We start from the raw sequence: 21,675 nt of genomic DNA, 5'->3' as shown, positions 1-21,675 counted from the left end.
AAATTAATAATGTATTCAGTTTTTCGACTCCTTCCACCCATTTTAGTGTCATCAACACTGTCAACATCGCCACTGTGTATACCACCATGTTTTGTGTTTTCTGATCTGTATTTTCTTTCCAGGAACTGTCACTGTAAATAATGTAAGTCATAGCTACTGGGCCATTTAAAACACTGGTCAACAGATCCTCATCATATTTCTTTTTTAAATGTTTCTACTGTTTTGACCATGAGTAATCAAAACTGTAGAAACCCCAGGTAAACTTCTCTTTACATCGCACCATGTTATTTTCATCAAGGCAGTTTGTGTTTTTGAGCATCTAAAACCACAATCATGTGATCATTGGTCCACATCATCAATGACGTGTAGACCCTGCTGATAGCATATTTCTTCCACTTCTCTCAGGCCTCTATCAGCAGCACTGACCCTCTTGTACGTTACACTGCAAAGAAAGATCAGTGTTGGATGGATGGAAATTAATAATTCCTTAGCACGCTATCCTCGAGCCATTTCCCTACTAATTTCAACTGCAAACTGATTTCAATCTGTTCGTATTCTGACGTTGCTGGTTCCAGGGCCAGCCTTTAGCTTTTCTGGGGCCACATCACTTTTATCCATCTTAAACCTGGATCTCTTAAGACAAGGTTTACTACATGAACAAAATTTTCCTGATATTTTTTACAGAATTCATATATCTTGCCTACTTTCGCATCTGATTCTAGCCTTCCAAAAAGTCCTTATATGGAGAATATTGGCCTGAATGTAGAATATGCATCACAAAAAATTATTTGTACAATACCATTTAACTTGAACTTTTGACAAAAAAACAGTTTTATATTTTAGCTTTTACAAAGACTAATGAAACAAATCCATCCATTCTCTATACTTGCTTATCATGTGCAGGGTAATGGGGGCATGAGCCTCTTAGCTTGCATTGGGAGAAGTGGGGTATACCCTGTCCAGGTCACCAGTCTATCACAAGGCTAACATACCGTACTATACAGACAAACAACCATTCACACTTACTCCTAGGGATAATTTAGAGTTGTCAATTCACCACCTAACCTAACCAGTATGTCTTTGGACTGAGGGAGGGAGGAAACCGGACCATGGGTTATAGTTTGTTTGGTTTAGCAAGACTGCACAATTATATGCAGTTGTAACCACCTCAATACTACACATACAAAAATTGTTTACATATGACAAAGACAGTAAATCAGAATAGAATAAAAATTTAACTTAGTTAAAAATAAAATGTAACATGGTAGAATACAGACAAGTATCATTACTAAATCATATGATATATTATTCTATAATTTGCTGCTACTAATCACAACACTAATCGTGGGTACTGTATGTACACTGCTTGCCTTGTAATTTTGAGTTTAATTGCTCTTGTGCAGTTTATATTTTTATTTATATTCTTATTTTTTATCTTATATACTTCTAACTATTACATTTTTACTTTTCTGTATTTATCTCTACTTATTTCTGTCTTGCTTTAACACCTGAATTTCCCCTCTGGACATCAATAAAGGCTTATCTTATTAAAAAAAAAAACATCATCAACATTTACAAATGTACAGTCATGTATACACATACATGTATGTACACATATGTACACATATGACATGATATAATTAAAGCGCATGTAATACTGTATATACCATACAGTATGTAAAAAACCATGAATGGAAATAATATTTGTAAACTGTATTAAATTTTATTTCGTTTATATTCTTTTCTTTCTGTGTCAGTGTTTTGGCACAGATAGTACTCCATAGCCCGGGCCTGGGCGTCTGGTGGTGACGTCACCGACAGGGCGGGGCAAACATTCCAACCGCTGTCTACTTTTGTCTCTACGTGGAGGAGGCTGGACTGCAGACTGGACGCTGTCTGGAATTTCAGGCGCACCGACAGTGAGTACCAATTTCCTTGCAACTTTTAGACAAACAACTACTTACAGCTAGAATTTGGCTCCAGTAGCGTTTATTACATTAACATCCTTGTCCTAATTTTCCCTCTCTGTGATAGCCGTTATTCTCTGTTTAGAGGGGCGGATTTGCAAGAGTAAACAGGGATAGTTTCCTGCCCATAAAACTTGCATGTTTGTCGCTAGCCGGCTAGCTTTAGCTACACCTTCACTGTAGCCTATTCATCCTCACGGCGCTGTATAGGTCCGAGAAATACTGAAATAAAGTAGTCTTTGACTCATTTAATTTGTGACCAGATACCTTTTTGTTGAAGTACTACTCAAAGACATAGCTAAGGTAACTCAGCATAGGTGCTAATTTCAGCATGTGTTTTTTTAAATTATACACAAGGTCCATGTTTTTGGGTTTTTTTTTCAAGATTTTAGAACTATCACTTGTTACACTTGAAATGTCACAGCATGGAGCAAGTAAGACACAACCAGGTTCGTTCCTTTAGCAAACCGCATAGGTGGAGCCTGCGCACATTTTTAAAATCTTCCCGGCACACAAGCTGACGCATAAATGACCCATACATCAACACACACACACATACAGTCTTTACACAAGATGAGGCCTACTGTAATAGGTCATTTGCAATGCTAGGTGTGTGTAACCTCACTGGCATATGCTATATGACACTTTGCCAGGACAATTCTAATAGATGGCCTACCTTCTGTTACCTGTACCTCTCTGTGCCACATTTCTTTGAAACAGTATGAGACATTTGCAAAGTAGAATCTCACTCACTGTACATGACATGGTTTTATTGATCCTCCAAACTGTTCTTTTTTTGTTCTTTATTTAAGTGGGTGTTACAGATTGTTGTGAAAGGTTGATGAGTGTTTTAACACTGAAACTAGACAACCTAGTTAGTTACTCACAGTTTTTTGCGCTCACGTAAAACAGTGGTCTATGTAAGCTTGTTTACCGCTCTGAGTGATTTACCAGAGGTTTCCTGTAAAGCCATCTGGGGCTGCAGCTCACGTACATCTGGGATCCCAATTGTGGATCACTGTTGGGACAGCGTTGAACAACAAGACTGTCTGATAGGATCAGAAAGACCCACATTTGAACTTGATAAATATTGTGACTTGGAACAAGAAGTGTGTTGTGAATACAGACACTCATCAGTGGTCCTATTCCTGCATCACTGCTGTTGATTCTTGACAACATTGTTCAGTATTTCCTGTTGGTTAAAATCTCTTGTTTTGTGTGAGCGGTGGCCTACTTTGATAGAGATGTTGTAAAAGGTGTTTAATTGTTAAAGACAAAAGTATTAAAACCATTATTGATATCAGGACCCAGGAGTAAGTATTGTTCATACAGCAGTGGAAAAAGTGCTGTTTGCACTTCCTTTTGTTGGAAAGAAAAAAGCTGTAATTCATTTTAACTGTGCCTGTCATTAACCTGATTGGTGTGGTCAAATTGCCCATGAATGTGCATGTGTGGTATGTGTACTATGCTTCAGAACAGGTGAAGTAAAATTTAAAATACAGACATTACGTCTCTGAAGTTAACTCTGTAAAGACAGACCAGACAGTCAAGAAGGAGGAGGGAGTGTGCTTGTATTTTGTTTCCACCCTTGCACATGCTCACACCTGTGTGAATGAACAGGTTGCCCCACTTGCTGCACTGTCAGGATTTTGAACAGGTGCCTTCACATGTTCGAGTTACTTATTAGCTTCACTTGTTTTTACTTATTTTGTTTTTGTGCTCTACAGCTTTATAGTTTTGGAACTTTTTAAAAAAGATTGTTAGCTGTATCTGTTTTTTTTTAACTGTACAATCCCCAGAATGTGTTACTTGGTGAATAGAAAATGTTTTTAATCTCAATCAATAAATCAATAAAAAATGCATTTAGTGATAGATAATCGTGTTGCTTTGTTTTTGAATATTTAAATCCTGTGAATAATGGGGCTCTGTACAAGGATGAATCGTGCAACATTTTTTGTGAGTGAAAACATGATTGCTGAGTTATGGCCATGTAAATTCATCATGTAGCTAATTTGAAGATTGGATAAAAAAAATTATTTTTAGTGGTGATAAAACAAACTCCTTTATGGAAGTACAGCATAGAGGACAAAATTGAGTGGAAAGTACAGCGGATTACTTTTTCTTCTTTTTTTTACTGTACTTCTAAAGAGTAAAGAGGGATACAGTGTCTTGCTCGAGGACACACGTTATGCTTGCGTGAGTAAAGGGTAGTATTTCACAGTTTCTGTGCCATGTACTGTCTGATTATGCGGTCTTTAAAGGATAATGCTTTACAGTGCTTTTGTTGAGTAATGGCAAACCCTTGTAGGTGTGGCTGCTTACCTGTGACAGAAACACCCTACTCCAACTGATTCAGCAGCACCTCAGTAACCAGTCTAATGACATTCTTAAGTGATGGTTGGTAGGGATTCCTGTGTTAACACATTGGCTAGGACATGCCTCTTTGAACTGCTGCATCCTTTACTACAGCTACATCCTTTCATTTTGTGGAAAGTAGTGTACTATGGAGAGCAATTTGTAAAGGTTTGCTTTTCACAGTTAGGGATACTGTCAAGGAACCATTTCATTTGAATATTTTCATGATGATTCACCATATACCCCAGCTTTGTAAGCTTTTATAATACTTTAAACTGTGCACAGGGTGTTATGCTTGCAGCTGTTCATGATGTCAGAGTTGTGTAACTCCACACACTGTATTTGTTGTCGTCACCTCCTCCTTACCTGTCAGTATGGCTGTGCTTATCTTATCCACACAGCCTGAAGAGGAAATAAAGGGCTGGTGTTACAGACTGTTTGGTGTTTATGAGTCAGTTTGCCTCACATCTGCAGGCGATTGCGACTGAGTAAAAATGTCCTTGTTCTTGCAGACTATGTTGGGTGTGTGCATATGAACTTGACCACACTTGGGAAGGGTGCCCATTCTATTTGTGTGCCGCACATTTCCCATGTAACTGTGTGGATGAACAACTGGCAGGACGGGGTGTGTCGTCTCTACACATTTAACTCAGCCATCTGGTAACAGCCCTATTAAAGGCAATTGTAAACAGCGTTGATATGCTGTTTTTGGCTCAACAATTAAAGCTGCTGCTTAGAAAGAAATGCTTGTGGGTGATATCTAGTTGTAAAACAAGAGCAAGAGAGAGCTTCTTGAATGAGTGTTGAAATGTCTTAAAGACTACACAGCAAGTCCAGTTGCTCTTGTTTTGCTACTGCTAGATATCATGTGACCTAGAAGGCTGAAAACCTACACACATTTGTTGTTTTCATTTTATGTTCCTGCGTCCCTATAGAGCTCTTTTTTTGGGGTTCAACGTGCTAAATCTTGCAATTTAGGAAATCTATTTCCAGTATTTTTTGTCTTTGTATTTATTAGTCAGAAGTATGGCAGCGTCATTCTGATATTAAAACTCTTGCACTGCAGCCAAGCACTGACATTTTAATAATGTGCTTGAACTCTATTAGCAGTATTGATATGCATTTAGGCAAACATGTGCTGTTGCGTTTAATTGAAGAGTGCAGGAATTTTCTCTTCTCTCGAAGCACACAGTCCAGCTGTCAAAGACAGCAACTGTCTCTAGAGCCTGACGCTCCAAACCCATTTTCTAGTGTTACACAGGATTTATTACTGTGGTTTGTGACAGGGATCACAAACCCTCTATTCTTCTGTACCACCAGCGATACGTCTCACATTTGTCCACTGCCATCTGTGCCCTTGCTCCATGTATTTAACCCCTCTTGTGCTTCCACTCTCCCTCTGTCAAGGGTGTGACAAGGGCTGGCAAAGGAGGCAATGTTTGTCGGCCCTTATTGTATTTGGGCTGACTTCATTTCACATCATTCTGGAGAAAAGTTAAAAATAGCAACACTGGCATCGTCATTTTCCTAATCGTTTAGTCAGGAGTTTGCGCTTGCCCTGATTTAGTATTACTTTGTAGAAGAAAAACACCCTGTTCTCTGTGACTCATGGAGTAGCATTTAAAAGTATCTCTGTGAGTGCTGGTGCTGATTAAAATTCAGCCTGGTTACTGTTGTTACCTAGAACCAGTTTTCTACTGTTTTGGGCTTTATTAAGTGTAAATGAATACACATGATTTCATCTGAATGACTTTGTTGGGAAACTCATTTTTGATTTTGTAGGATAAAGTGTTTTTATTTCATCACTTTGTTTTGTTTGTAAGAATAGCATTATAGGAACTGAGTCACATCTCGGACACCACATGGCTACTGTTGAATCATCTTTCATGAATACTATTAATAGTTTCATTCATGAAAGAGGATGCACGGTTACTGGACTTTTGTTCATTGTTTGTCTGCATGAATGTTCGCCTGTGAGGCTGCTGTGGCCACAGAAACACTAGATGGCTGAAAACACTCAAAGAAATTCACCAATTCAGGCATAAATTACTTTTGATAATTATTACCAATAATCAAGTTATAATCCATTTGACCAACTGGAATGTCAACTATTCCCTAATATTGTTTTGCACATGGGGAAACCAGAAATGGCCTTGCCCAGGATTTCTGACTAATACGCTGTGAAAAACAACAATCTGTACTTTAAATCAGGAAATGGGAACACTTTTCTGTCTGGAAAAATCTGTGATCCTTAGTTAACGGCAGTATAAACCTCATCTTTGTTTTCTGAACACTTGTGTTTGAGAGGAATGCCATCATACCAGTTTAGCCTTGGAGAGCGAGGCAGTACACCCTGCTCACCTCTCTGTAAGTGTAGCTCGATCTGCCCAGGCCTCATGCATTCCTCCGCCGCTACAGAACGGGAAGGAGTTACTCAGAGGAATTCCTTATTTTCAGTCATTTTCAGATGGTTGCTTTGCCTTGGAGGAGTTCAGGCACACAGTGTTTTTAGTCGAGGAAAATAACTCTTGAGTCTTGCTGGCTATAGTCTTGTTATGTGACTTGAGTCTTTGAGTCACATTTAAATTAATCTCTCTGCTGGGTGAAGGCACTTTTCTCTTCTAAAATTAAAAAATATAGCCCAAACTGCTTCATGATAAACCAGCATCAATGTCTTTACATTTCAGATTAGCAGCCCTCACAGAAGGGTCACAAATATTTCAGATGTTACGTAGTGACATAAAACTGGACGCATCGCTTTTCATTACAGCTCAGTTTGTGTGAAAGATTATGTTAAGAAAAGCAAGACATTATAGGACATGGCTGTTGCAGTAAGCAGATTTGTCAGAAAGGTTGTATGAAATCACCTAAAGACTGGAGTAGTCTCAGCTTCTCTGGTAGCTTTTGTTACAGCATGGGCTCGTTTCTATACAATGGAACTAACAGGAAATTACTTTGACTATGGGTGAGAGCTTGGAAAAGGAAAAGCGCTCAAAAGAGAAACTAAAGAGAACAGTAGATAGGATCAGCAGGGGGTGGGGAGCAGAGGTACAGAAGATGGTGGATGGAGTGACTTTTGTTCTGCCTGGAGAGGAAAGGTCACTTCTCCATTAAGGAGGCAGAAAAATTGAGACCGGTCTGTAATCTGAGCAGTGAGATGATTGACTTGAGTTAAGGGGGTGCAGATCCCTTCACTCTTTGAAGACGCAGAAGGTTGCGGCAGTCAGGATACATTTCAGGGGCTGAAAGGAAGTTTATGGGAGGCTGTTGAAGATTGGGTCCTCTGACCTGTCATTTCAAGACCCTGTTGATGACTTGGTGCTCTCTTCCTCTTCGCAGTCTCACCTTTCTCTGACTGACCACCTCAGGTCAATCACAGAAAAATGTCTGGAAAGATAACAAAGGAGGAAATGGAGGAGATGAGAGAGGTCTTTGGGAAAATTGGTGAGTAAAGGCAATGCTACCATGACAGTATGTATTTACTTAGATCATTTAATAATTATGCAAGCCTTGAGAAAAGAAGATCCCGCACACTGCTCAAGAGCGTTACCTAGTGTAAAAACACTCTTGACGAAGGTCCAGAAAGACCTAAACGTTAGTATGATCAATAAATTGTGAGTGTGCGAGTGTGAGAGCAGTGTGCAGGATCTTCTTTTCTCAAAACTGGAGTGATACTTTCCAACACACCTGCATCTTTGATAGTTGAATGTTCGAATATCTCCTTTGAAAAAATAATGGTTACAGCTTAAGAGTGCAGACATTATTGTTGTTTGAAATCACTAAATTTAAAACAAAAAAATAAGTGATTTTAACTGTGGGCATTATAAATAAATGTTACAGTAGGTCTATCCCTAGTTGTACCATATGCCCTGGTTTCTAATGGTTCTTTTTGTGTTTCTGTAGATCTGGACAACGATGGACATATCTGTGATTATGAACTCCATGAGCTCCTTAAAGATGCTGGACATTCCTTACCTGGATACATGGTTCGAGAGATCATCCAGAAACTCGATCGCAACAAGGATAATAAGATCAGCTTTGATGAGTTTTTGGCGGTATGTTAAGCGGGGCTCAGCACAGCTCGTGCTGTCGAGCTTGACAAGTTTTCCCCTTCTGTTCAGAGCTTTTCTTACTGTGAGTTCGTCTTTGTTTTCTGTTTTGCCTAAAAGCACCTCACCCTCCTGGGTGGGGCCGATATGCAAGGCAACGTTTAGCAGCTACATGCACGACAGAGTTGAAAGGCCTCTACAAACCACACACACGCATACACACTCAGGGAATGTGGAAGTGAGGTCAGCAAAGTGGTGTGAGTTCCAGTATTTTGTTTCAGCAGTGATGAGGGAGTAGTCATTCACAGGGGCAGCTTCTGGTACAGGAGTGCAGCGTGATTCAAAATCTCAGGATCAGGAGGGTCGACCAAAACGTACTGTTGCTGTATTTTTGTTTTTTCCATGATAGTTCATATGATAGTTTTAGGGTATGTGGCTGTTAGTAAGTGAGTAACACAAATAATATTGGATGATCCAAAAACTGTGTGGTGATGATGATGATGATGATGATGATGATGATGATGATAATAATAATAATAATAATAATAATAATAATAATAATAATAATAATAATAATAAAAAACACTTTTATTTAAAACTTTTCAACAATGAAACAAATCAGGCAATTAAAAGTACAAAAAATAAAATCCACCAAAATTAAATATATACTAAAAAAAGAGTGAAATAACAGATAAGACATATTAAAACCGAAAAAAATTTACCGTACGTGTATTCGTCCCGAATCGTTCGGTACAGGACGTTCGGCTCGGTCTGCGACTCCCTCGGATCGGTTCGCCCTGTGACAACAGGAACAGAAGATCTAGCGTGCGAGTTTTACCCGGAACGTTTTGGCAGCGCACCAGTTGCTGTCTGTCAGCTGCAGCATGCTAGTCGCTGCCTCTGAATGGTAAACACAAAGGAGAGACCAGAGCTGGAGGTCCTCTGTATGGAAACATTACGGTTTCCCGGTTAGTTACGATTAGCAACTATGAGTGTCAAACTGTATGCCGACATTGTTCAACTGAAGTCGGGTGTGTCTGTGGAAACGCTTCATTTCCATTTTGCATTTACACTCGAATGTGTTGATTAGCAGAACGAGACAAAACCAGACAGGAAGGCAGCCTCTCACGGCAGATTCAGACCGTGCCAAATCAATAACTAATGCTATAGGAGTGTTTATCGCTGCAGATATGCGACCATACTCGGTCATAGAGAACACATAATTTACACATATAGTCACATAGACACAGTCAGTCCGTTGTGCTGTTCTGTATAAACTGTGACCCTAAAACCGAGGTACATACCGAACTGGGAATTTTGTGCACCGTTTCACCGCTAGCTAGCAAGGCTTTTATTAAAAAAAGCTCTTTCTGGTTACTTTCTGAAATTAAGTAACAAAGTTGGAGGGGGGTTTGTTGTTAATTTTGCCTGTCTTTTGGCAAAATATGTAAAAAAGTAACAACGTCATTTTGTATATAATTTGTGGAGATGAACACCTGATTAATCAGTTGATTTTTGTGATGATGCAAAACTTGGATTTGACTGTTGCGCTGTGTTCATGCGCTGGCTGGAAGGGACAACATCTGGGACTTCCCAGTTAGCACAACAGTATTGTGCCATTGTGTTAGAAAGGTGTGTGCTCCACCACTAGGCTTTGATAAAACACCCCTTTTACAAAATATGTTCTTATGGATGATAACAACCCAGATTAAATGCATGTGGGATGAATGTGAATATCCTCCTTACTCTCCATAGATTTGAATGTTCAACTATAAAAATAGCTTTTTACTAACTTGCAGAATTTAATGGAAATTCTTATCTGTGCAAGGTCATGATTGTCTTGTTGTGGTTACTTTTTTTACTTACAGTGCCCAAAAAATGCAAGCTGGCATCCTGTGACTTTTGTGTATGTTTGTGGCAAAATGTGCTGTGCTTTTTAAACAACTCAGTGCCAGGCTGAAAAGTTTACTGTGGTCACACCAACTCCTGTGGGGCTGAGGTCACTGATGAAGCAGCGATAACTTCAGGTTCAGGAAGTACACACACATTACCATACAATATGTATAGTCAAAGCTGCTTTGTCTGAAGCCACTCACATGTTGTGCAGTATTGATAAGCTATACAGTGCGAACTCACACCACAGAGACCACTCTCTATGGTCCCATTACTTTTTGTTGAGACTGATTTAATGTTTAAAGGTAATTATTTAATGTTGGGATGTGGGGACAAGCCTGAGGGTGGTGTTAGTGTGGAGGATGATAATAGCTGTAGCTCTGGTGGTTTACTGTTACTGTTGATAACCCTAATGACATACCTAATGACATACCGGCACTCACACACTCAACACTGTAATACTGTAAACGCACAGTCTCACGTTAAAACACTACAGTGTACTTAATTGCACAACACATCAGTTGTTTTTATGAACCCATCAACCTGACGTCTTTGTGGACTTTTCATATTTATAAACGGTTTTTCAGCCCATTTATATTGTTAAAAAACTCAGTTACTAGCTTAGATGTTCACCATGTCTTCTCAGCCCTTTAGCTGGCAGGTTGGCTTTATGTTTCCAGCAGTATTTCTGTGTCTGCCGAGTGACATTGGCTGTCATGGTGGCTAACAGGAGCTCGATGAGATGAGGGATACGAACAACAGTAAAAGGAGAGAAGATGATTGAGGCTTTTGCACAGAAGTATGACTGCAACTAAAGAGTTTTTTTTCTCCATTGATTAATCTATTGATTATTTTTTGATTTAAGTTGACATTTCTAAGATTGAAGAAATAACAAGATAAATAGGCTACCCATCATGAGTGATTTGTGGTAGCAAAAATTATCTGTGAAAGTTGTGTTACAAATCAATTCACCAGAATCATGGTGTAATAACACAACATGTGGTTGATCTGGTTGTGATTTCTTAATAGATTTGCATATATTTACACTCATTTGAAACTTTATTAGGCCCACCTGCACAATCTAATGCAATCTGATACAACTGTATTGCCATAAAGTCTACTTTTATGATGCCCATAATGTTCAGTTTTTGACGCTGTCATAGAGATGTTGTTGTTGTTATCATCATAACATAGTTGTTAAATTATATTTTATGTTTTAACATAGAGGTCATAGTTAGTGGTGGTGTTGTGCTGGACTGCATTATATTTAGATAAATATTCTGACCCCCCTCATGTATGTAAATAGGGAGGACAAAAAAAACCCACCTCAATATAATTTAGTCCAGTACAACACCACCTTAACTGTCACCTCAGTAATAAACATTAAATGTACATATTTCAGACTATTTCAGCAAACACTGAACATTATAAACTTTGTAAGCTGTATTGAATTGCATTAGATTGGACAAGTGTATCTAATAAACTGGCCACTAAGTATATGTCAGAAAATTCTTTTGTTTTAGACGTGTTCATTAAATGGCCAACACGATGAACTCTACAACACAATCGCTTATCCACAAATCAAAATGTACATAAATATCTTAATATTCCATGAATTTCAGCCTAAAACAATAATGTAGGGTTTTCGAGGCATAGTGGTGATTGGTCTTTGAGTTTTCTTTGGCCTTGTTTTAGATCGTACAGGAGCTGAGGGGCAGTGAAATAGCAAAAACTTTCCGCAAGGTCATCAACAGAAAAGAAGGCATCCTGGCTATTGGAGGGACGTCTGAGCTGTCAAGCGAAGGAACACAACACTCGTTCTCTGGTAAGACACACGGTCGGACATCATCCCCTTCCTCTCTCCAGTCGCTGCTAATGTTTACCATAAACTGACTTTGTACCCTCTGCACTTGAGCTACAGATGCTCCATTTACTTTTGAAGAAACCCATAATGGACAATGTGACCAACACTGAGTCATTATGGGCGATACTGTCACGTTATATTGTTGGTGTTTTGCTTTTAACTGATGCCTGTATATGTTCATTGTTACAGAGGAGGAGCGATATGCCTTTGTGAACTGGATCAACACTGCTCTGGAAAAAGACCCTGACTGCCAACATGTCCTACCCATGGATCCCAACACAGACTCTCTCTTCACGTCTGTCGGAGACGGTATAGTACTCTGGTGAGAGTTCCTGTTTTCACTTCAAGCCCGCAACACAACACACACACACCCCAACTTAGCTACCCTTCGGAAATAAATGTCAGATACCTGCATCTCACTGATGCAGGTATCTGCATCTGTTAATGTTGTGATCACATCCTGGCTGAAAAAAAAGACAAATATGAGCCTGTATAGGGGAATGTCCATCAACCATAACAACATTCTGCCTCGCATTGCAGAGGAGATATTGATACTAATACAACATTACTATATTTATTTAAAAATATTCAGAAATAATTACATATTGTTCCAAATCTATGTTGCTCTTTGTTAAATCACCAGTTCAAGGTTCACACATTTATCAGTTGAAGCAGAAAATTACTTAACATAATCATATTTGTTAACACTGCTGTAAAGGTAGGTCATATTAGGCTGAATGCCAGTTAGCATTTGACAGCAGAGAAAGCACTTACAAGTCTTACAGGTAATCAGTACTTTGTCATGTTAGTTTTTAGATGACCATAAAAGAGATTGCAGAGCTGCAAAGAGACGAAATCATCTGTGTCTGAACATATTCCAAGCAGACAAACTGCATGATGAAGAGAAACACTGTTCACATGCTGAAGTTCACTTAACAGGGATATTAAAGACTTGTTTACAGCATGTAGGCCTGGACTCTGGGGACGTTGCAATTACATGGTCGGTATGTTAAACAGTTTGGCCAACAGGATGCACCGAAAATTACATTTCTGACACAAAGTTACTTAATGCCAGATTTCACAAATACTCATTTTTTGCAAAACAATGAACATTTGGTTTGCTATCTCTCTTCTTTTACAATGAATACTGCATCAAATGTCTGATAATATTTCATGCTTGGTTTTGTACGTTTTTGCAGCAAAATGGTCAACCTGTCAGTGCCAGACACCATCGATGAGAGGACCATAAATAAGAAGAAGCTGACACCGTTTACGATACAGGTCACTTAAATTTACCGTATGTCACAGCTGCTGTTTCTCTTACTTTTTATGCAAATTTTCCAACAGCTGATGCTTTGTACCTTTCAGGAGAATCTGAACCTGGCCCTGAACTCAGCTTCTGCTATTGGCTGCCATGTGGTGAACATTGGTGCTTTAGATCTGAAAGAAGGGAAGCCTCATCTGGTGTTGGGCCTGCTGTGGCAGATCATCAAGATCGGTCTGTTTGCTGACATCGAGCTCAGCAGAAATGAAGGTACAGGACTTAGCCAATAGGTCCATTAGATAACATGTATTTGAGTCTGTGTTCCTATCACTAGGGTTTCCTGGTCTGTTGTCAAGTAGCTTAACTGATCATTAACACCCCTTGACAGCGCTGGCAGCATTGCTGAGAGACGGGGAAACCCTGGAGGACCTGATGAAGCTGTCTCCAGAAGAACTGCTGCTGCGCTGGGCAAACTTTCACCTGGAAAATGCTGGCTGGCAGAAGATCAACAACTTCAGCTCTGACATCAAGGTGGGCCTATTCACTAACATTGAATCCAGTCGATGTATTTAAACACTAGATGTAGGCAGGGAAACCACTCAAAATTCATATAATCATATAACAACACTTTCAAGGTTCTTTAGGAGGGTCTGCAGGGTTTTTTATTTTTTTATTTCCATGCACTTCTTTAGTCACTAGGTCCACTGTATGTAAATACAGTACTGCACATTTGGAGAAACCCAAAACATCTAAATACTTGATTTAAGCAGGTGATGGATGAAATACAAAACATAATGTGAACAGTAAAAGTTGTTCACAAGCAGTATCAAGTTTATCAATACCTCACTTAGAGTACAGATATTTTAAAATTACAATTCTGTTACACTGTGGATTTTCTTGTTTGTTCATTAGTAGAACTATAATTGTATTATTTTCCAGGACTCAAGGGCCTATTTCCACCTCCTGAATCAAATCTCTCCAAAAGGCACAGAGGAAGATCAGCCACGCATCGACATTAACATGACAGGCTTCAGTGTAAGTACTTTGACAGTCAGCAATCACAGTTGAGTATCTTCACCACATGGTAACAGCTGTACAGTGTTTCTGATCGGAGCATGTGGTCTGTGTGTTGTTCAGGAGAAAGACGACTTGAAGAGGGCAGAGGCCATGCTGCAGCAGGCCGACAGGCTCGGCTGTCGACAGTTTGTCACCCCAGCTGACGTCGTCAGTGGAAACCCCAAACTCAACCTTGCCTTTGTGGCCAATCTGTTCAACAAATATCCAGCGCTGACCAAACCTGAGAATGAGGACATTGACTGGGGACTGTTGGAAGGTGGGTATGGAGAGCAGACGAACTCAGTTTTTAGATTGGATCGTTAACTTCTAGTGTTAGAGCTTTGTCGTTTTTTTCCCAAATCTCCCATATCCATGTCTGCTACCATCACCACTGGAGAGTTGGCTGTGAACAAATAAGGTCTAAATACACAAATAACAACAAAAGAGATGCTTGAAAACATTACTCTATTGCTTGTAAGTAAATTCAGTTACAATAAGTAATTTGTTTGATAAAGTTGTGTTGTTTTCAAATGTAGACTGAATTGGTAGGCACAAGAAACTGTCAGTTCTTGCCCCACTGGTTTTAAAGGCCTTGGGGTCAAATCATTCAAATATTTACCTGTAACATTAAATATTTACGTCTATATAAGCAGCAAACTTTAAGTTCAGGAAAAAACCCTTTCTATAGGAATTATTAAGAGTTTAAAGTCAGAATGAGTAGGATTTGTCAGTTGCAGTTTGTAAACACGCCATTCAAAGTTGGCCCCGACTCAACGAGCGGGAGAGCGAGAGAGAGAGTGAATGAAGAGAGGGAGCAGCATTAGCGAGAATAAAACAGTGAATTAGAGAAATAAAACGTTATTTTTCTGATTGTGTGTTTCATGTTCTTATATCTCGGTGGGGACTTTAACCTGAATGCACACTAACCCATGGGCACATGGCACCGAGGGGACAAAAACTGAGGTCTCCATAGGTAGAGACTGCTTTTTGAGGGTTAAGACTTGGCTTTAGGGTACAGGTTACAATTAGTTTATGGTTAGGGTAGGGCTAGGGGATAGTGAAACAAACTTGTGTGTGTGTATGTAGCTCAGCCCCGCCCTCTGTCAAACACGACACACAGACCGGCAGCTGTTTATACATCCATGACAAAGACAGAGAGCAGAGGAGAGAGACGGAGACAGCGATGTAACCTGGTCGCTACATTTTTCTAGAGTCCCAACCTCACAGTCTGTGCGTTATTGGCTGGAGGCTACACACCCACTGACCAAAAGTTGACGCCCAGAAATGTCGGGAACGCAGCAAACTAATAAGAAACTAAGAGTCTCTGCAGATACGGACACCGCCACACACTTCTAGTGAGTCAAGTGATGATTGAGAGGGATTATTTTTGTATGAGTCTATACATTGTTTTTTAGGAAAATCCTAAACATTCTGCCTGTAGAGCATATATTTACAATAAGTCAGTGATAGTTAGTTACCAGATATTCTGCTTATATAGTTAACAGAGTGAGATCAGAAATATCACAAATATTAACCAGGCCTATTCAGTTCTGATGAGACCTCCAGCATGGCCGCCAGCTATGTCACCTGAAAGCCCCCTAAATCCCATGATGCTTTTGCTGTCTAGGTGAGACACGAGAAGAGAGGACATTCCGAAACTGGATGAACTCTCTGGGAGTGAACCCACATGTCAATCATCTGTATGGGTACGTACCACAAACAAGATACTAGGACACTGTTTATCTCATTCCTGTATATGCTGGCCTCTGAAGAGTTTTCATAACTAAAACTTATATTCTTTTCTTATATCTTATTTAATGTTAATTGTTATCAAACACACTCCTGTCTTCTAGAGACCTACAGGATGCGATGGTCATCCTCCAACTCTATGAGAAGATTAAAGTGCCTGTTGACTGGAACAACAAGGTCAACAAGCCACCTTACCCCAAGCTGGGAACCAACATGAAAAAGGTAAATCAGATTCCTTTTAATCCTAGCCAAGAAAAATAATAATAATTTGGCTATCTTTTGCCAACCATTTTGTTTTGTGCCCCTAGTTGGAGAATTGTAACTATGCAGTGGAACTGGGCAAAACAGCCAAGTTCTCCCTCGTTGGCATCGGCGGGCAGGACCTGAATGATGGCAACGCTACCCTGACTCTGGCACTGGTGTGGCAGCTGATGAGAAGGTGAAACTACAAAATAAAATACATCTCTGACATGTAAAAACTGCATGGTTAAGGTTTGGAATGTGTGGTGGATTTTCACACCTGGATTCTTTGTTGTATCTCAGTGTCATAGTCACCTTTTTAAAAAAAAAAAAAAAAAAAAAAAAAAAAAAAAAAAAATTATTTTGTGCTTTAATTAATGAAAACAAGTACGCATAATAAGAACTAAAAATTGCAAATGAGGGCCCTCAAAAGTATTTTTCTGGGACTAGGAGATGTAAAAGTAGGTTACTATCAAGGAATTACTGAGCTCTTCTGGGAAAAACAAAACAAAAAATCAAAATGCTTTTGATATGTGGCAGCATCCAATGAACGTTTTTGTTTTTCAGTTAGTATGTCTGTGTGGTATTTTGAAACGGTACAATCACCATCATCTTCATTGTCAGATTTATTGTGAAAAGTCCTTGAAATCCTTGAAAGTCTGAAGTTGAGGGGTGAAAAATCAAGGCCTTGAAAGTTTAAAAAAAAAATACACATAAATAGACATTGGTCATTGAAAGTGCCTGAATTTATATATTATGTGCAAGCATAGAAATTGAAGTTCTTTTGATATATTTTTTTATTTAAAATAACATCATTGTAACAGCACAATTGAGAAGTGTTCACACATTCAAGCCTCTCTCACTTTTTAATAGTTCCGTAGACCTTGCTAGTTCTCATTATATAAAATCTTTGTGTTGTAACAGTAATTAACCTTGATCTGTGTATGCCGTGTTGGGTCCTTGAATTTGAGGGAATTCGGCCTGGAAAGTCCTTAAAAAGTCCTTGAATTTGATGTTTAAGAAGGTGTGAGAACCATGTCTGTATATTTACTGTACACAAGTTCAAGAGAGTTGATAGTTGGTAACCTCCATTTCATGCCAGTGGTGTTGTTAATGTGTGTGTTCCTCCAAATCCAGACCACATTTCCATAAACTCATTTGCCTCCCTGTCACAAAGGGGGGTGTGTTGATATCGTTAGTAGTTCCCACTGCTTTGTGTCAGAGTTTGCAAGGTTTGACTGGCCCAAAAATCACAACAATACAGAAGTCCAGGCTGCTTGACATGACCGTGTGTATTTACAGTTCAGTGTTTGTTCTTAAAATGCAAAAAAATATAAAGTCTAGTGTTCTTAAGTCTTTGGGCACCGGTGAAAAATAATTAAACAGTGTAGTGTTTAGTTCATATCCATAATAAACGCCCTGCTTCTCCACTCTTTCAGATATACATTGAATGTACTGGAGGAACTGGGTGATGGACAGAAAGTAAATGATGACATCATTGTAAAGTGGGTGAACAAAACATTGGCAGAGGCTGGAAAATCAACCAAGATTTCAAGCTTTAAGGTAAACCTGTTATTCCTCTTTTGATTAGATTAAATTAAAATATTTTGATATGGAACTTTAAAAAAAAAAAAAAAAAAAGAGAGATGTTATTAAATAATCTAAACTCTGCGGAGGTTTAATCTTTTTTTTTTTTTTTTAGCTTTTTCTGAACTTTCAACCTCATCTCACGGTCTTCATCAGTGAATGGAGCTGGCTCGGTGTCATCTCGTATCTAAGGCTTTGTTCAGACTGCAGGCAAATCAGATTTGTTTCTCAAATCAGATCTTTAAGACAGACTGTCCACACTGTTATTTACAAGTGATCAGATCGGATTTGTGTTACCTACATGGGTTGCTGTGGTAACGACATAGGCGTCAGTAACTACGTACGCTGGTGACGCGGCTTTCCAACACGGAAGCATGAGAAATGGAGATCCTTCCAGCTTTGCCTGTACAAAAGCCTCCCCCCAAAGTGCCAGCAGACAAGTTATTTCAGCGTCTGTCCACTGTGTTGTCATCCGTACCGCTCTGCTAGCAGCAGCATGGATTCTGCTCAGACACTCTGATGCACTTCTGTCACTTTGGATTTGACGTCATCGTTGTGAGTCGCGTTCCGAGTGATGTAAAAGACACTTTGAAATCCGATTTGAGTGGCCAGAGCGTCCGGACTGAGACGCATCTGTAGAAATCCGATTCGAATCGCATTTCAAACCACCTCCAAATGTGGCTTGGAAACGATTTCGCAAAAATTGCATTTCATGTGGCTTTTTACTGACCAGACTATTCAAAATCAATCTGGATGGTTGGCAGTCTGAACAAGGCCTTATGCTGCGTTCCAGACAATGTCGGAGGGCGGAATTTCCCAGTTGAAATTTCTGACCTCCAAGCATTCCAGGTGCACGACGTCAAACGTAAACAAAAAACATGGCTGACCATGACAAACTGATGTTTCTTTGGCAAGTGTACACACAATTTTAAACTCTCAGCAGTGCAGTCTCCTTGCATATATAAACGAAACAGAGGAGGAAACAATGATGCATGAACAAATGCCATTATTTTATGGCGGTTGAATGCTCAGAAAAAGCTTTGTGTTTTTGTTACACCTGCTATTCCCAAGGTCAAGAATGAACTTCCATGTTTAAAAAAAATGCTGTTATTTATGAGTTAAATGTGGCAGTTTAATGTAATTTACATACCGGCAGTGTCAAACAAACCAAAAGGCACTACATTTTCTCGTCAGTCTGGCAAGCCTGTGTGTTAGATCCTTAGTCTGTGTGTTGTGTGGTGATCAGGACAAGGAGATCAGCAGCAGTTTGGCAGTATTGGAACTGATAGACGCCATCCAGCCCAGCAGCATCAACTACGAGCTGATAAAAACCGGCAGTCTCTCTGAAGACGACAAGCTGGAGAATGCCAAGTAAGATTTTCTATGACAAAAAGAAAGAGAAGCAGCCTTTTGCCACTATTTTGGTAACTCTGTGTGAACAGTTTTTTTTTATACAAGTCAACCTCTCCATTATTCCTAGATACGCTGTCTCTATGGCTAGGAAGATTGGAGCCCGTGTCTACGCTCTCCCAGAAGACCTTGTGGAGGTCAAGCCCAAAATGGTGATGACAGTCTTTGCCTGCTTGATGGGTCGGGGGATGAAGCGAGTCTAAGAAGACTGGCTGGGATCATTGTGACACTTACTAAACTCATACCCACAAGCCGTTAGCATTTTGAAAGAGCTCCCTCCAACTGAAGGAATGAAGAAAGAATTTTTTTTTTTGGGAGGGGGGGATGAGAATAACATGAGGGTATGCATCAGAAATTTGCATGTATCCCTGCCTCTCCTGAGGTGTTCATTGAAGAATAATGTGCTGTGCGGTCCTCTTATTTAAAGTGAGTCCACAATACTAAAATTTCTAAAGAGATGGGTCTCGTGTTACAGAGGACAACTTGTTACTTTCAATATGCAGAACTTTTGATTAATGTATAAGAATGCTGTTTTTTTTTAAAGCGAGTATGCATATTTCCAGCTGCAAGGTTGTTTACATATTTTTACTCAGACTGATAAGTAAATTATATCCTTGACTAAGCAACACACATTCCTGAATACCATACTTAAGAATACATTTTTTTTAAAGTTAGAGAGTCGGGATGTTTAGGTGGAGCACATGTCGAAAAACCTAAACATTGCCTCTCACTTAGTGAAGTAAAAGCATGTCTTAATAACTGGCACCATAAACTTCTACATATCTGTATACAGAAGCCATACGGTCAAATTATAGTAATGGCCAGCCTGATGTGCTGTCTGTATTCTTGTACTCGTCATTTGTTTGTTTCTTGGGATTATTACATGAGGTAAATGCTGTTTTTGGGGTGTCTAGTCTTTGTTGTATTGGGCATCTGTTTTGTTGTTCTTTTGTCTGTTACGTTGGATGAGGAGCAAGCTGACTGGACTCTCCTGGCTTCTGCTGTGCCTTCTTTTGTCTCAAAGACAACATGTACTCGCGCTTTGAGGTTTTCCCTTCTTCTTTTGTATTCAACATTACCAAATATAAACAGTAACTTCATTCCAGTTTCATGCTATTCTATGACAATGGCCAAATTGTATTTGGTCTCGTGTTCATGTCTACTCTTAAGTGCTTTACTTGTAACAATAAATATGACTTTGAAAAGTGCTCATGTGGTTTATCTTTAGAGTTTCTGGAAAAGGCATCTTCCATAGAAATGGAGCTGACCATAAATGAATTTGTCAATCCCCCGTTGTTATCCTAACTGAGTAGTAATGGTGAATCAAATATCCTGAACTGATTTAATGCACATAGTTGATCTGATCATAAGGTGGGTGCTTACTTTTTTTTCCTCTTTAAATGAAATCCCTAAATTACAACTTGAATATCATCAGAGTAATATCCTCTGAAACTTAACACACATTTTCCTCAGACACTAATTATTTCTGAATGACAAAAAGTCATGTATAGACTTTTAAAAACTATTACTACTACATTTTTCTTACATGTAAAGTTGTATATCATAATTTAAGTATGTAGACACTTGAATAAATGCTCTTTGGGGAAAAGTGCTATTTTATATTTGCTATTCTCAAGGTTTTCAGCCAATGTTCTGCCAACGTTACTGACCGATCTGTTGTTATACTAGGCAACTTATCATAAACAGTATATTGTGCAGATAAATGGTGTCACTAGTGCACTGTCCCATATCTACCCAGAGAGTTAAATGTCTTATTTCAACCTTGATTCAACTGTGTGATGATTTTAAACTAAATAAATCAGTTTAAACAAAACTGAACATTATAACCTCCATGAAGGTATGATTTATTGCAGAACTATTGTATGAGACTGCATTAGATTTAGCTAGGTGTACCTAATAAACTCACCACTGAGTGTATGTCTACATTTAAGGGAACAGTTCAACATTAATGTTTGTCACGTGAATATGGATCTACATGCAGCAGCTAGTTAGTTTAGCTTAGCATAAAGACTGGAAACCAACACATTTTATCTTGTTTGTTTAATCCATACGAAAACCAAAGCGTAAAAACACCAATTTGTAGTTTTACGGGGTTATGTGCAGGGCGCAGAGACTTTCTGGTGTCTTGTTGTCACTGTGAGGTTGCCAAGCAACCAGTGGAAACCAGGCAGATTTCGTTGTCTTCGGACAGGGCCAGGTTAGCTGTTTCCCCCTGCTTGC

At 39.2% G+C, this 21,675-nt stretch overlaps 1 protein-coding gene across 1 annotated transcript; it reads left to right on the top strand.

Moving 5' to 3' along the window:
* The first annotated feature begins 1,772 nt into the window (after positions 1-1,772).
* Positions 1,773-20,642, top strand: pls3 (plastin 3 (T isoform)). The gene is made up of 16 exons (XM_044223379.1): positions 1,773-1,919; positions 7,662-7,766; positions 8,226-8,377; positions 11,960-12,089; positions 12,318-12,450; positions 13,328-13,409; positions 13,497-13,662; positions 13,781-13,923; positions 14,332-14,427; positions 14,530-14,725; positions 16,076-16,154; positions 16,302-16,419; positions 16,506-16,636; positions 17,877-18,000; positions 19,271-19,395; positions 19,505-20,642. The coding sequence occupies exons 2-16, from the start codon at positions 7,706-7,708 to the stop codon at positions 19,635-19,637; spliced, it is 1,869 nt and encodes a 622-aa protein (XP_044079314.1). The 5' UTR covers positions 1,773-1,919; positions 7,662-7,705; the 3' UTR covers positions 19,638-20,642.
* Positions 20,643-21,675: the final 1,033 nt, after the last annotated feature.

Source organism: Siniperca chuatsi, linkage group LG14 (assembly GCF_020085105.1).
Source record: "Siniperca chuatsi isolate FFG_IHB_CAS linkage group LG14, ASM2008510v1, whole genome shotgun sequence".
Classification (NCBI taxonomy): domain Eukaryota; kingdom Metazoa; phylum Chordata; class Actinopteri; order Centrarchiformes; family Sinipercidae; genus Siniperca; species Siniperca chuatsi.
This window is presented reverse-complemented; position numbering and strand designations above follow the sequence as displayed.